The following is a 15,881-nucleotide window of genomic DNA, read 5'->3' as shown; positions in this document are numbered from 1 at the left end:
CTGAGAGGTTAATTAAATTAATGTGACAAGGAGACGCTAGACAACGCTGTAAATGTCATTCAGCTGCTATTCAACACAGACCATAATAAATTCAACTGTGAAATTAAAGCCTGGTGGGCAGTGGGCTGTAAAAAAAAAAAAAAAAAAAATCCATTTAACTTGTAACTTTATTCCGGTTTGGGAGCAGGTTACTCACCACACACTAAAGACCTGTTGATGTGTGATGCAGATGCCACTACTGTAGGCTACACTATGTAGTCAGTGACAACATCTGAAACTGGAATTAAGCAACTAAGAAGTCACTCAAGACTTCAAGTGTAAACCTGTCATCGCAACTGTTGCTTTCCCTTTTGACAACCTGAGGTTTGACAACACAACAGCATATCCCATCCTACCGCTGGGAGGGATTTAAAGCGGCTGCAAGCTGACATTTTAATCGTTTCACATGCGTCAGTATTGTCAGCGGACACGTTTTCCAGGAAAAAAAAAAAAAAAAAAAAAGACACTGACGCATGCAACTCTGATGCAACCGCGGCGGAATGACGGGGAAACGGTCGGACTGGGGGACTGCAATGGTCGTGCACATTTAGACGTCCCTGGTTCATGCAGTTGCACTGCTGTAAAGCCCGACAGCTACATGACAGATTTACATCTCCAGCCTCACTAACAGGAGCAGAAGTGAAGACTGCGGACAGAAACACAAACACACACACACACACACACACACACACACACACACACACACACGCTGGCATCAGAGGCTGCAGTTGTGCGGCCAGAGCACACTGTGCAAGACTAGAGCTGCAATGCGTGTTTTTCCTCCAAAGCGCACCTGAAGCGCAGACTTGAGAGGTCTTCAGACAGTGAGATGAGTTTGGACACTGAGGGTTTATGCGGTATGACTTCAGGATACGGGTGCGTTTGAGCCGTGTTTTCTCGTGGTCGCAGAATCGGTCTCATTTGATAATAAAGAGGCAGGTTCCGGGGAGCACTGCCTTCAACTTGCCCCAGGTCTAAACACTGTGCGACTATTTCACTCGGTTATCACTCATGATACTTTCTCTCCGCCTCTGCAAATGTGCAGCACTAACATTACTTTTTTATAGCAGTCCTCTGCAGCCTTTGCAGTAAAACTCCGGACAACACCCTTTCAACCTGCGCTGAATCACGAGATAAGTGCCCTTACAGTCCAGAGACACGGCGCGGGGATTTTGGAGTCGACAGCAGAATCAGAGCAATAGAAAGTGATGCTGAGATTTCAGGGGAAGCTTGTGCGCATCTAGCGCGCAAACGCACCACAACTTCTCCCCGGTACTCCTCGGGCTTTCGCTTGTGGAAGGGCTAAATCTGCAGCACAGACGCAAACAAGACAGCGAAAAACTTACCTTTCGGGAGAAACGCCGCTGAAATCACGAAAACAGAGAGAGAAACAGCGAGAGATCCGCTCCCCGTGATCGCCATGTTGGACACCTGCTTGAGACTGGCGGCGCTAAATCACCTAGAGACGGCCATGGGATGAAAATGTAGACACATGAGAGGCGGAGGGAGGGCTCAAGCAGGGAGCCTGCTATCATATTGGGCTGCATTATGTTGCAATGACATCTAGGCCTATAAAATTATATACGAATATTACACGGATACCTTAGGAGATTTTTTTTTTTTTAATGTCAAAACTGTATTATTGTCCGCGTAGATTGCCACTGGACACCAAAGACACACTACGATGCCCAATAAAAATACTGTAGGAATATTACAGTGACACCATGGGAAGTGTAAAATACCATGGAGCGCGGTGAGGTAACCATAAACTCACCACCGAGAACCACAGACACTTTATAGGAATATTATAGTAATTTTCTTTTATGGTTATGGTCTGTTAGTTCATGTGGGTGAGACCAGCCTGCTCCTCAACTGGCTGCACTTCGGTTTTATAGCTGGGGCACAAATAATTCTCAGATAAAACAGCATTTAGTTTATGTTTATTATACAGTGGTCCGGCCAATAGCAGTGCGAGCTGCAGTTTGTTAAACGGAGTGTGCATTCTTGTCTGTTTCATGACACTTTACAGGCTGCAGAGAAAAGGAGAGGTGTGTTATTTTAATCTGCCTTTTGGAGCAACAGACCTTTGTGCCACTTTTCATAAGCATAAAGTCAAATTATAACAAGCAGAGTTAAACTGTTTTCACCGAGGCCTTTTTTGTTTGTTTTATAAATAAATACAATGGGTTTTTTGTCCCAAAATAGGATCGTAGGGATGTTACAACTATTACAATGTCGGTAGTAAAACCACAAACACGTTTAATTAAAAGGAATCATCTGTAAAGTTTGGGGAAACTCTGGTTCTCAAGCCATTACGCTCAATGCCTACTCAAAGAGCGCCCCCTTTTCCTTAAATGGAGAATTACACTCTACAATTGAAGCTGATGGTGCTGAAGAGGTGGCATGCTCCTCCAAATCTGAGAACAATCATATCAACATTTCACATTTTTAAAATCATACTGCTTCAATGGAAATGAAATACTGCAGATTATGAATAAGTGTGACCAGCTCTCTTTCTCTGTGTGTGTGTGTGTGCTTTATTATATCTCATAATGTCTCAACTCCCAACTTATTCTCACCTGAAACCTGCTACATTTGGAATATCTTATGGGAATCACAGAGCGACAGAGGAGAGTGCATGACAACGTTGAATCTCATTTCCCTTTTTCATTGTGTCGAAACAGCACAAAGGCTGCTAATTGCACAATCTATTCTCTGAGACTGCGTGTCAGTCCTCATTCCATGGATGAGTAGATAGCATTTAGAACTTCACTCTAATGCTGCAGCCGTCCCTATCACTACAGATTCAATTCCACACATCAAATTTATTTCAGATGTTATTATCTGTGGCAGCTTGCCAGTTCTGCCTGCCACTCACACAATGTCTCCACAAGGTGTTTTCTCCTCACTGCACCGGCCAGGCTGCTTTATTTTCCGACAGCATAGAACTGGTAGGCATCAGTCTGCAAGGTGCACCTGGTGGAGTTATGCTCAATAACTTATATTTCCACAATTTGTATTTTTGTTTTTCACATTTGTAAACTTTTTTGGGGGGGGGATTTATGATAACATGATTTACAGTACACCTGATGGTTCATTTCAGTTCCTGTGCACTCTCAATACCCAGCACTCCTAAGTTTTGCTTTCACTCCCGGTCTCTCTCTCTCTCTCTCTCTTTCACTCTTTTACTGTGTCGGTGATTCACTCCACTACTGCATGGCATTTCCTTTGCTCATGAGAATAGATGGGGTTCCTGGGTCTCTCTGAGAAGAGAAGCCCAGCGTCTCTGTCTCCCCGAGCAGGATGAATAATGGATGGGAATGGATCAGATGACTGAACTGCTTCATCTGGATCCTCTGTAGTAATGGCCGGCCATAGATTCTGTGTCTGTGTGTGTGTGTGTGTGTGTGTGTGTGTGTGTGTGTGTGTGTGTGTGTGTGTGTGTGTGTGTGTATGTGTGTGTGCATGATGGTGTGCACTCAATCTGTGTATAATGCTCCAAATGGTCATGCGGCTTGCAAACAGTTAAGCAGTTTGTTTTGGAGAGCTAGTCGCACACTGAATACTGCTGGTGCCATTTAATAGGGCAGCCGTCAGCATTTTCTATTTAAATTAGTGGGGAAACTGGTAATAAAAAGATTTTCACCCGGGCCTCTTTCTCAGTTTATGTTTGATTAGAAATGCAATGGTTTTAAATTAAGATTTCTTTTCCCCTTTGGTATGAAATCAATCAAATTAACGGAAATTGAATTATTTGAGATGGTAATCTATTTAGGCAAACCATTCACCATGAAAATGTTTTCCTCCTGTTGTGAAAGGAAGAATAATTGAATCAGACCCTTGTAAGTGACCCCCAATGGCTGAGCAAGAACAAGGCTTATTGAAATGAAATTTAGATTTTCTCAAGCTTGGAAGACTTAAGTGAACAGGCAGAAGTATGCAAAATTCAATTTTCTTCACATAGTATGTACAAAGATTCACATGTATATGATGTGTAATGTAACAGGATTGAACCAAGGGCAGAATAATGGACTGTAATCATGAACATGCAGAGATGTTTGCAAGCTCCTTGTCTGTCTGTGTATCTGCCCAAAGTCATATGCACATTTTTTGTACTTATTTTAGCACAACAGGATTTATAAAGTAGAATAGCATTACTGCAAATTTCCATCTCTTTTCCCCCCATAGCAAATTATTACAGGAAATGATATTCCAAATATATCACCACAGGTCATCAATTCTTTATGCCTTCCAGGGATGAAACATGTGCACTCAATTGGTTTCCTGCCTTTTTTTTGTCACACTAACACACATGTATAAACCACTCGTAAATCACATTTATATAAATTTTTTCGAGAAACGAAATCTTATTTTTGCAACAGGTACAGAGAACTGTATTTTGGTGCCTCTTTTAATTATTCAATAATTTAGTTCCATGGTGATGATTAATAAATAATCATAACAGGATGTTTTGTGATGAATTCTGTTTGGTTGTTTGCTAAAGAAAACAAAGGCAGCTGCATAAATACATACTTGTCTCCTGGGTGTCTGTTCATTGGAAGCAACAGGATTCAGTGTTTTCAAATCTCAATGAATGTATTTAAGTAGCATACAGTAATGATCTCTGTCGCTCTCTGTCTTTCCCCCAAACAGAAAACGAGTAAATTCTTAATTGTTAGACACATGCTGCACATTTTATCTGCCAATGCACACACAGGCAATTCTGCATCCCACCAAAGCCGCAGACACAGAGCAGGTGAATGTAATAAATCATGAGTCACGTGGTACCTTACTGAGGCTTATAGTGTATGTCAAGTTGGCTGGATGGGCCAGAGTGCCTGAGTGTGCCTTTCTTGTCTCCATATGTATAAAAGAGAAATATTGTTCCAGTTGTCCCATTTATATTAGTCTAAACTCTGGAAGACTCAGGCGCTTGCACTATGCATTTTTAGCCGCTTTTTGGAAGGATGTATTGACCCACTTCTACTGTTTTATCTGCTTCAAGTTGTCCATCTACTCCAACATATATGTAGGGCATCTTTTCTATGTGAAAGTACAACACACAGCCCTCACAGGTGAACTCCAGTGCACCTTCTTATGTGCTCATTTGAATTCATTTTCAGCTGGATTTTGTCTAACAGAACACAGTTCATCATATAAATTGTACGTTGTTAAAAGATGAACTGACAGTGTCCATGTCGATTTGGTCAAGTTTGTATTCATACCAACATTTTGCAGAAGCTGGACATTTCAATCAACATCAACATCACTTAAAGTTAATTATTTCATCTGTTTATTCGTTATTTTTGAGCCATTTCACAGTTTAGCCATTACTTTTAGCTAATCATTTTTACCTATTTGAACTTTTGAACCCGCTAACAGTTTTAAGTTCTTTGCTCACTTGTTATCTAGTTTTCACACACTCAACTTCAACTGCAGTGTTCAGGTTTTATAGCTGATTCATTTCTTTTTAATTAATTTGTAATTTCATTTTTTTTTTTTTCAAATTAATTGAGCTACTTAATCTTTCCATGTACCCCCCGGCAACTGTAGAGGTATTCCCTGGGGTACAAGCACCCCTGGTTGAGCAACACTGCCTAAGGGCCATTAGCAAGCCTATATCCTACATACAGAGAGGTGTTTCATGTAAGTGGATTATTTGCCCCTGGAATAGTGTAGCATGAATATACAATAATTTTATCATGATAATGAGCAGCAGACACCCTCATAATCACTATAAAGAACCACCTCAACAGGGATTATGAGCTTTTATGCAAAAATGACCAACACTGGTGATCTGTACACAGTTTCCTCAAATTAGCACAGGAGAAAAAGAAGACAGCACAGAGCTTTGTGGTTTCGTGTTGGCATAACAACCGGTGATGTATTGCTAGCTACGCTTTGCTGGAATTATTAACACAGCTGGAGCACTTGGCTGAAAACACCTACATACAGTACTGAACAGCATAATACAGGCCCAGGATCATTAGCATCAAAGTGTCCATGACTATTTCTGCTGGGAGCCAAATGGCTGGTGGCTACCTGCTGCTAATGAAGAACACCATGCCTATAATTTTGCACATTAGGTTCAGAGTGAAATCGATGACATAATACCAGTAATAACATCATATTAATATACGTGTACAGAACCGGTCTTGGCCAACTAAGGCCACATAAAACCATCAATGCTTGCCTGGGGTATGTTGAAAAAAAATGGACTGTATGGTGCTTCTGGGCACTAAAACAGATATGAACATTTTCAGTCAGTCAGTTTGAGGACACTGCCGCACTTCCTCCAAACAGCATTGAATGGCATGTGAATTAGAGCACATTTGCATATTAATTAGGCAGAAAAATCCCATAAACTAAGCTTGTATTTCCCAATATCCTGATGAATGATTTGAAACATATGCCAGATTGATTTGTGGGACAACTGGTCTGAAAGATGCCATTTCATTCTAAAGACCATCAGTATCTGTAACAGTCACCCAGAGGTAAATCTCCAAGCTGCTTTTCAGGAACAAAACCAGCCTTGAGACAAGATTCAAGCTCTTGATTAGTTTGTTTGAGAACCAATTCATCCTGTTAAACTCCTAAGGTTCAACAATAATAGCACAATCAAGTTTATGATATGCTTTTACACTATTCAAAACAAAATAAGCCAATATTTTCCCCTGGTCTATGCTGTTCATTTCCAATGATTACACTGCAAAACAGGCTCCAAAGACCAACCGAGCAAAAATCAAACCTCAGAAAATCCAATAAAATGCTTTAACCTTGACAGTGCATGTAGCAATCATCTGTAATCCTATTGGATACACAAATTAGTCTCTAAGAATATGCTTTCACACATCAAAATCATTTCATTTTTCAATTACTGAAATCAAAGAGACAATAATATGGTTTGAAAACATCCAGTGACTTCTTTATTTATTTATATATATATATATATATATATATATATATAACTGCAAATGTGTGAAAAAACAAGGAAAGATAACATCTTTCAACCTGTTAAGAGTAAAGGTTGACTAGACAACAGAGTCCTAGCAGTTATCTAGTTTAAAAAAAAATATTGCCTAAAAACCTAAATCACTGATTTGATTTCCTGTATATGAATATAGCAAACAGGCTTTCAACCACATTTAACAGGATAGATCATAGCTGCCATTTCATCTGCTTCACTGACTTGTAGTTGATTGTGTAAACATTTCATTGAAGCAATGACTGTTTGACCCCAGATTACATTAGAGCTTTTACTGAACTCTTAGAGCCACAGGCAGGCCTCTGGAAGATCTCACTGCATAAAAATTAAAGACAAACATACTGGAGCATTTGCACTTAGGAACCTTGAGATGCAGAGGAACAATCTCCGTATCCACTTTCCAGTAAAAACAAACAACGAATTAAAGTTTAGCTGATACCTTGTTTTTTTTTTCATATATTCTGCTGAGTTGGCTTTATGGAAGCATGAGTATGAGTTATTATTTCAGATTTAATTTGATGGTTTCATTAGATAGTTATTGGCCTGTAAACTGGTAAGTGGACTTTATAGTGTCCTAATTTGTATGTAAATATTCATTGTTATGATAATGCTTCACTACAGTATCTTGTTGCTGTCTCTTATGCTGAGCAGACCTTTAAAGAAGCCAGAATTTCAAGCAACAGTCGTTATTGTGCTTGAAATGTTGTTTAAATCACTGTACTGTTTATAGATCTTTTGTTATTTCACTGAACTTCCAGACAAGAATGTGACCAGTTCTCTTCTGAGCAGAGAGCACAGTGATTTACTGCAATATAGCCATACATGTCAGGATATATACATTCATGTACAGTACATAAACACGCATGCTTTTTCACATGTACACAGCCTGCGGATTTACCCTCAAAGCCCCTTATACATTACAACTGTTGCATTTTTTCCTGTTTAACCATCCTTACCTGTTAAATAAACTAATAAATAACAACATACCATCCAGTTTCAATTCCTCCTATAAGGCTACTGTTATTCACTTTTTAAATCAGCTCTTCTGTGTTGAAGACACAGTTCATTAAGCAACAGTCTCAGCATTACAGATTACTTTTCCTCCCCTGTGTTTAAAAAGTTCCCTCATTTAATAAATGAATGGAAACTGCAGTATGAGGGTCTTTATGAAAACAGACAGGATTTCGTCAGGTGTGAAAAGCAGTGTTTCAGCCAGGCTCATATTTTTATTCCTTTCTCTCTCTGTCTCATTCAGTTGGTGTACATGGTTGCAACTTGAAGCAAGCATCAGTGAACTGAGAGAAATCAGGTTTTTCAAATTTCTGCAGTTTCAAATTTACCAAAGCTACTCATTGTCAAAAATCTGTCTTTTTTTTTCTTCCTTCTCTGCCTCCAGAGCCTCTGTAATGTACCGGTTATCAGAATATAACCAAAGGTATGTTAAACATAATATTGATATTGTAACAATATTCATGATTGGTTTTGACGGACTGTAAATTAGTGTAAGTGAAGCCATACTGAGGGATTTTTCATGCATCGGTAATGTGATACATATTGAAGCGGCAGGTCAGTGACTTTATCAATCTGACGTTAGTGCTGGTTTCAAAAACATTTAGAAAAAAATTACAACTATAATTGTGTGTTTATATTGTATATAGTAATTATAGAGTAACTGAGATTTACAAGTTTAGATTCCAAAGCTTAGATGCATTAAAAAAAATGTAAATGAAGGATCTTTCTATAAGTAACAGTGGTTTTTATTGGCTGGAGATGCTGGCTCTGTGGTATGAGGAGACATAAACTACAGAGCCCAAAATGCCCCAATCTACCCGGAACAAAGAGCAAATTAAGAGCAACTGAGACTGACTGCCAACACTTATCTTCATATCTGAAACTGCTTAACATCAAATTGGAATATGTTTATTTATGATTTTATCTTTTATTTATTTTTACAGAGAGGGGAAAGACAGCCAACAAACTTACATTGCCAGATTCATAGTTACATGTTTTACAAATTAGATCGCTAAGCCACTAAGAAAACTACTCGTTTTGGACTGTGTTCATTTCTACAGATGCTCAAAATGTAGCATTCTGTGCCCTACCTATCAGTCCTTTTCACAACTCAGGACTGTTGCATCATAAATGGCAGTTTTCTAATCACAGACCTCAGTGAGACCTTTAATATCAGTTCCATTTCACAGAAAGGAAATTTCAGATAAATATCTCTGGCAATAAACTGTATATACAGACTTTTTCATTGTCATTTCTTCTAGAATTTTATCTCTTTGTCTTGAGTTTTCACACAAGTCGGAACATATTTACCTCAAGGAGACATGTCCTCAATTAAATCATGTCGAGTTCATTACGAACATATATCGTCACGTTAGCAAGAGGACAGTGTGAAACATGGTCCATGAGAATGAGACCATTTACAATAAATGACCTTCATTTCTTGACACTGCAGCAGCTCAGCTGCTGTATCCACACACTTAGAAAAGGTTTAGACATATAGTCAAACAATGACAGAGTGGTGAGAGGAAGAGCTGCTGCCACACTCAAGCAGAGTGTTGTTCCTGCAGTAAAGCTGCAAACAGGGGGACTACCACTAAAAAAATAGTCATAGCACAACTGTTGTCTCTCCATAGGCAGAGCCCCAGCAGTCTTGTGTGTCATTAGGCCTGTAGTGCACTGCAAAGAGGCAAGTGACACAAACTGTAAGCAAAGAGGATCCACACCAGTAAGCATCCCAAAGTCAGAGCAGCAAAGTGTTGTGAATGAGTCAGTGCTCCAGACAGTGCTCCTCTTAATGTTGCAGTGTTACAGAGCAGAGGATAGACAGTATAGAGCAGTATTGCTGTGGCCATTTCATACTCTTTACTGTGGATAGCTTCCACACATGATTTGGCTCATCCTGGTATCCATGTAAAAGTGAGTATTCACTGTGCAGAGTGAGTTCTGTAAGGACTCTGTGATGAAGAACTGGATCATGAACACTAATAATATCAAAGGTACAATGCCACCTTCTCCTCATCGCTCAGAGTGCAGTGGACCAGACAGCAGATCATTGTAAAATTAAAAGAGGCCACATTTGAAATGAGATACATAACAGTGAGGCCTCGCAATTGGTTTCATTAACTAGTTTGCACAGTGAATTATTCAAATCACAACCAGGAGAGAATGATGGCTTGTGTTTACACAGTGACCCTAATTATCAAAATACTTCATTAGCAACATTGACTGTCCTGGTATGTTGGCCTCCAAATGTGTGTCATGTCTGCCATATAAGTACTTGTGAGGCCCATCAGATTAACATCATGTATAATGCTCCAGTTTTTGAGCGCGCACTAAGTATTTTAAAATTGTTTGCATATTTTCAGTATTCCCAAACGCCAGTATTTTGGTCGTAGGCCCCTAGTATCCAGACATCATGATGCTATAATGACAACATGAATAATCTTACTTTCTCCCCCATAAACACACACGCAGTCACATGAGCTGAATGAAGCTGCACTGCAAAACATTAACAAGCTTTTACATAAATGTTATTTAACTGCTTTACACTGCAAAGATGGTGCAAATATGAATATTTATTTAATTCCATTACAAAATGTAATAGTTGGGGTTTAACTTTAGAAAAAAGAATGGAGCAGTCATAACTCTGATGCTATTTTCTTTCAAAAAATGAAAGAAGAATTTTTTTTAATGAAATGAAGATCAAGAAAATGCTCAAAATTGCATAGATAGTCTCAGAACATTTATTTCCTAGAAACTTGTTTCTGCTGTGTTCAGAAATAACAAATAATCTCTTGAGCAAACACACGGGGGGGGGGGGGGGGGGGGGGGGGGGGGGAGACTGCATTGACATGGTGAGCCACGCTAGCCTCTACACCTTTTCTACCTCACTCTCATCCTCTTAATGGCCTCCAGAAACTGCTTTACTCATCCCCGACCTGACCTTTGGTTTGATGTCTTCCAGCTGGATGGCAGGCTTTAAAAGACAAGATAAAGTAGCAGATGCTGCTGCCGGACATAAACTGACTTTTTCTGTGCAACTGTGTCCTCCAAGGACCTACTTTGCCATTGTATGATGGAGCTTTGTACAATTATTCCATTCAGTGCATTTCACACAGCTAGGCTTGATCAAATGAATGAGAAGATTTATAGTACTGACTGGTCCATAACTGGCCATGCTCCAATATGTTAACCATATAAAGACTTCTCTCAGAAAAGTACTGCTTTATCATGTTGGCTAACAGAAATGGGTGTTGGAAACTTGAAAACTTTGAAATACAGATCTTTCTTATTATCTTATTAGTGCTAAACAGAAGGTACAGTTGAGGCTAAAGGGAATGTCATTAGTTTTTCCAAGTAGCTGATCGTAAAACAAAGTGTTCTCCAAATTAAAAGTAATGGTGCTAGATGAAAAGTCAGATGTTCAGTTCATCCTGAGGGGGACATGAATGTCTGTACCAAATTTCACAGCAATTCATTCAGTTGTCAACTTGAGTTACTCATGATGATCCATCTAATAATTGCTGCTGGACCGAAGTGAACCAACCATCACTGCCATCCATCCATAGATCCACGCTGCTAGCAAGACTTAAAACATTTTAACTCAAAAGTTGCGCCTGCTTTTAAAGTTTTTACCTGCTTTAAGTCCCATGTCCAGCACTTGCCATCTTTCTTCTGTTCTGACTGAAACAAAATCTCTCTTATGGATATTATTACCAAATAACTGGCCTATAAAGGTTTATGCCTCTACCTCTGTATCTGATGAATGGAAAACGAGCCCAGCTTTTCTAATCTACACTAAGTGACAAAAAACTGAATTAAATATGCTATTCCTTCTTCAGAGGAACTTAATAGAATCCATCACTACAGCTCACACGGCATCAATGAATGTTCAGCTGGGGACGCATTCTGCTTTATATTTCCTTAGTGTGAGATAACAGGTCACTGCGAGAAATAGTGATGGAACCACCACAGCCATTTTTTTCTCTGCTAAAACCTCTATTCATCTGTGTTGCTTCATGGATGACTGATATGCCAATTACCTCAGAATCTACCTTTTAATAATGCGGCGTATAAGTCACTGTAACTATATGAGTATCAATGATCTCGGCAGCAATTGAGAGATTCAGGCCTAAGTGGGTATATGTGATCTCAGCTTCACAGAACATCCAAAATGCTAGAGTACACTTTGTAAAACTATTAGTCTAACTCCCACATTATTATTCTGAAATGTTTTATATTCCTCCCCAGAGACACTACAAAAGCTCTCAAAAGTATCTTTCATCCCCATACTCCAGTCAAAGACACAGAAAATGACTTTACAACTCGGGCTGTGCTGGGTGAGCGGAGTTACAAGAGATACGTGACACTGCCTCATTCATCAGTGTACCCACACAGCAAAAGATCCCAACTAAATCTAATGGGTAGCAAGACAATCACAGGGAAAAAAGTGAGTAAGTATACATTACACCAAACTTAACTTAACCTAAACCTTAGGTTGTTGTCTTTTCTGGTGAAATATTGGATACTTTCATCTCTTTAAGCCTTGAAAAATCTTTCAAATGCAACCCAAAAAAATACAACCCAACCAACATAAACAAGAACAACTTGGGCCATGGCCTTTGATCAGGGGTCACAAGTAAATACTGTATTGCTTCATTCTAAAGGGGAGCAGTTTGACATTTTTGCAGACATACTTATTTCACTTTCTTGCCAAGAGTTTGATGAGAGGGTCTATACTGCCATTTCTGCCAGAGGCTAGTTGGCCTAGCCTAGCTCAAAGGCTGGAAACAAGGGGGGATTTATAACCTGGCTCTGTCCAAAGTCAACAAAAACTGCCTACAAACACCTCTAATGCTCATTAATTAAACTCATATCCATTTTGTTTAATCTGTACAAAACGCAGAGTCAGTTTTTTTTCACTATTTAGTTTTTGTACTGTTTACCCTTGGACAATGGCAAGATCTCCCCTTGTTTCTAGTCTACTAATCTACACTAATCGGCTGCTGGCTCATATTTACTTTTACTTGTTAAGAAAGCCAATATGTGCATTTCACTAAATTTGAAACTATACCTTTACAAACAAATGAAAGTTGGAAACTGCTGTGTTATTTAGATGCTGAACCTCGCTCCGTGTAATTAAAATGGGTGTAGACAAGGACCTGTTTTGGCTCAAACAAACTCCAGCATACTTCTGATGGATGCGTAACTGGTGCAGGGGCAAAACCCTTACCTGCTTGCTGCTGCAGAGACCTGAGTCCAGCTCCTGACAGTGCAGACTTGGTCAATCCAACAGACACAACGGGTTGTGATTGCAGGTGGGAATCTAGCGATGGTCAGGTCCATCTACAAGTGTAAAAAGATCACAATATATAAATAATGTTACTGTATTTTATTATCAAGGTATATTTAGAAATATCACAGTAACAAAATATTTATGCTTAATGCTTAAACCTCTATATTTCCAATGCTGTATTTAAATGTATCGTTAATGCAAATATTTTGTGCATGTGTTTGTTTAGCTTTTTTAAGAAATGAACTAGATATACATTTTCTTGTACTGGACATGTAACTGAACTGGAACTATATTTTATGTATTATAGCAAAAGGACGACTTTGTCTGCTCATTCAACCACTACAAAAGGTGACTTCAGGTATTATCACTTAATCTGAATGGCTGAATACTGACTAATATGAGATATCTTTATTAAAACATGTCCAGGTCTTAAATCCAGCACCTGCCTATTCAACAATCACATGCTGTTCATTAAGGCTCCCTTTTTTCTGTCATTCATATCTCACCCTGGCCATAACTCAGCTGGGGACATGAGTGATAACAGCACCATCATGGGTCTTTTCAATTAGTTTCGGGGATGAAAAATATATAATCCTCATCCTTCATGCCAGGATGCTTTCCCAGATTACAACGCAGTCTGTATTAATCATAAAATTTATGAACAAGAAGTCTGTGCTTGCATAGCCCTGCCAGTCATATTGTCTGGCTCGAGGCACTGATAACTACTCATGCACAAGCATAACAAAGACAATTAAGGGTTGAAGTGTGTGTTTGTGTTCTACTTGTGGTAGTCTTTTATTCTAAACAATGAATACTAAAAAAAAAAAAATTTTTTTTAAAATGACTCATAGCACTCCAAGTGCTGGGGCTGTTGGCTAAACATTTGCAGAAAATAAGTTGCCGGATGATGGTCATGCTAATTAAGCTCACCTCTAAAAGGTAAAATGACTTGTACAAAAGACCCAGCTCCACAGCCATATGCAATGAAGAGCTCCACAAGCTCATTTCGGAAATTTGTCACTCAACTAAAAGCAGCAAACATTCATACAACACAGCCATGTAGCCATTAGCTACATTACCCGGGTCCCTACATATCCATATACCCATTGATAATAACACCAAAGAATATTCATGGACTTGGAAGAGGCAAATTCATTCATTAAAATAACAAATGCCATCTTGGAGGAGAAGCAGCTGTGAAATCCCACGATGTCTTAGATTTATTGGTGCTCAGTTAATAATGTAATGCACTCTCTTGAATGTATTCCCTTAAAAGAAGCTGATGGAAATGCCAACTTTTCAGAAATGCAATAAAAAATTTGTACAGCAGCATTAAAGCAGAGCTTTGACCTGCTTATTAACACCTTCTGCGGTTGGAGCAGCAGTGGCTGTGATACACAGATTCATACTGGCAATTAATGTACTTTAAAAATAGGACTAGGTGACAAGGCAGAAAATGTTATGATAAAATATTTTATAATATATTGCTCAATACTTGGAGCTGGTCAAATCTCACAGATATGATACAAATAATTTGAGATTCAGTTATGACTTACGCTTTCAGAGGATAAAAAAAGACGCTCCCTATTAAAAACTTACCTGGGTACTATTGCATTGTAAAGTTTTCTTCTGTATCATAGTTATCATAGCTGCCTATACATCCATGGGTGCACAGAACTTCTGATAGCTAATTTGGAATACAATGCTGCCAAATATTGGAAAGAAAACAGGGCTCAAGTTGTACCAAACCAGTAACTCACTGACTGAATCCCCAGCAACATCCTCTTCATGATGGGAACTGTATTTAAAAACATTTGCAGGGTCCAAAACTCTGCATGCTTCACAAGAAAATATCTGAACTTAGCTGCTGTCACAATGTGATAAAATGCTGAAATGGCAGGCTGTTGTAAATCCCTTGGTTCCACTTGTTTAGCAAAAATGGTAATGTCACATGATAGAGCTATCAAGTTAAAAGCACATCTTCAGGCCACAAGATAAAGTGCAATGTCTAAACCAACAATAAATCCCATCTCTACAGACAAAACACCCTGCAGCCTGTGCATGCAGCTATTTAACAAATTATGAGTATATTTGACAAAAACCGCCTTCCTCAGTAAAACAACCAGAAGAAAACAAAAATGATCAACAACAAATCAAATGTGTGACACTACAACTGTCCATAGTCTCTAATGCAGCAATGCATGTAATCATATTATCCAGGGGTGTTTCTAATGTTTAGTCTAATATCGCTGACATATACAGGGTGGACAAAATTATTGAAACAGCGCAATACAACTCAACAGCACCACAAATGACGTCCTCCAAAATGTTCATGAAGTTGAGGGCTCTCAAACTGTCTCAACAAAAACACCATGACTGCTGTAGTGACTGCAGTAGTTTTAGCTGGGTGTTCCTAATAAACTGAGTGTATGAGTGTGTAGGCGGCGGTGTGTGTGTCTCTCTCTCACACACACACACACACAAAGCTATGTTCCTAGGCAACACAGTGGTTGTTGATGTCTTCTTCCTCTGTGCGCTGGGTTACAACCA

General features: G+C 39.1%; 1 protein-coding gene across 11 annotated transcripts in view; it reads right to left on the bottom strand.

Moving 5' to 3' along the window:
* The window catches only part of cadm1b (cell adhesion molecule 1b), a 230,606-nt gene that overhangs the window by 145,720 nt on the left and 69,005 nt on the right, over positions 1–15,881 (bottom strand). For 5 of the 11 annotated variants that reach the window (XM_071495819.1, XM_071495828.1, XM_071495821.1 and 2 more), the window contains exon 2: positions 13,269–13,381. In XM_071495819.1, the coding sequence (XP_071351920.1) occupies positions 13,269–13,381 (113 nt within the window). Of the gene's footprint in view, positions 1–1,385; positions 1,812–13,268; positions 13,382–15,881 lie in introns of those variants that run through there. The other 6 variants (XM_071495827.1, XM_071495826.1, XM_071495822.1 and 3 more) reach the window with 6 other exon arrangements.

This window comes from Trachinotus anak, unplaced genomic scaffold (genome assembly GCF_046630095.1).
Source record: "Trachinotus anak isolate AG129_WGS33_773 ecotype Australia unplaced genomic scaffold, CSIRO_AGI_Tana_v1 ptg000014l, whole genome shotgun sequence".
Taxonomy (NCBI): Eukaryota; Metazoa; Chordata; class Actinopteri; order Carangiformes; family Carangidae; genus Trachinotus; species Trachinotus anak.
This window is presented reverse-complemented; position numbering and strand designations above follow the sequence as displayed.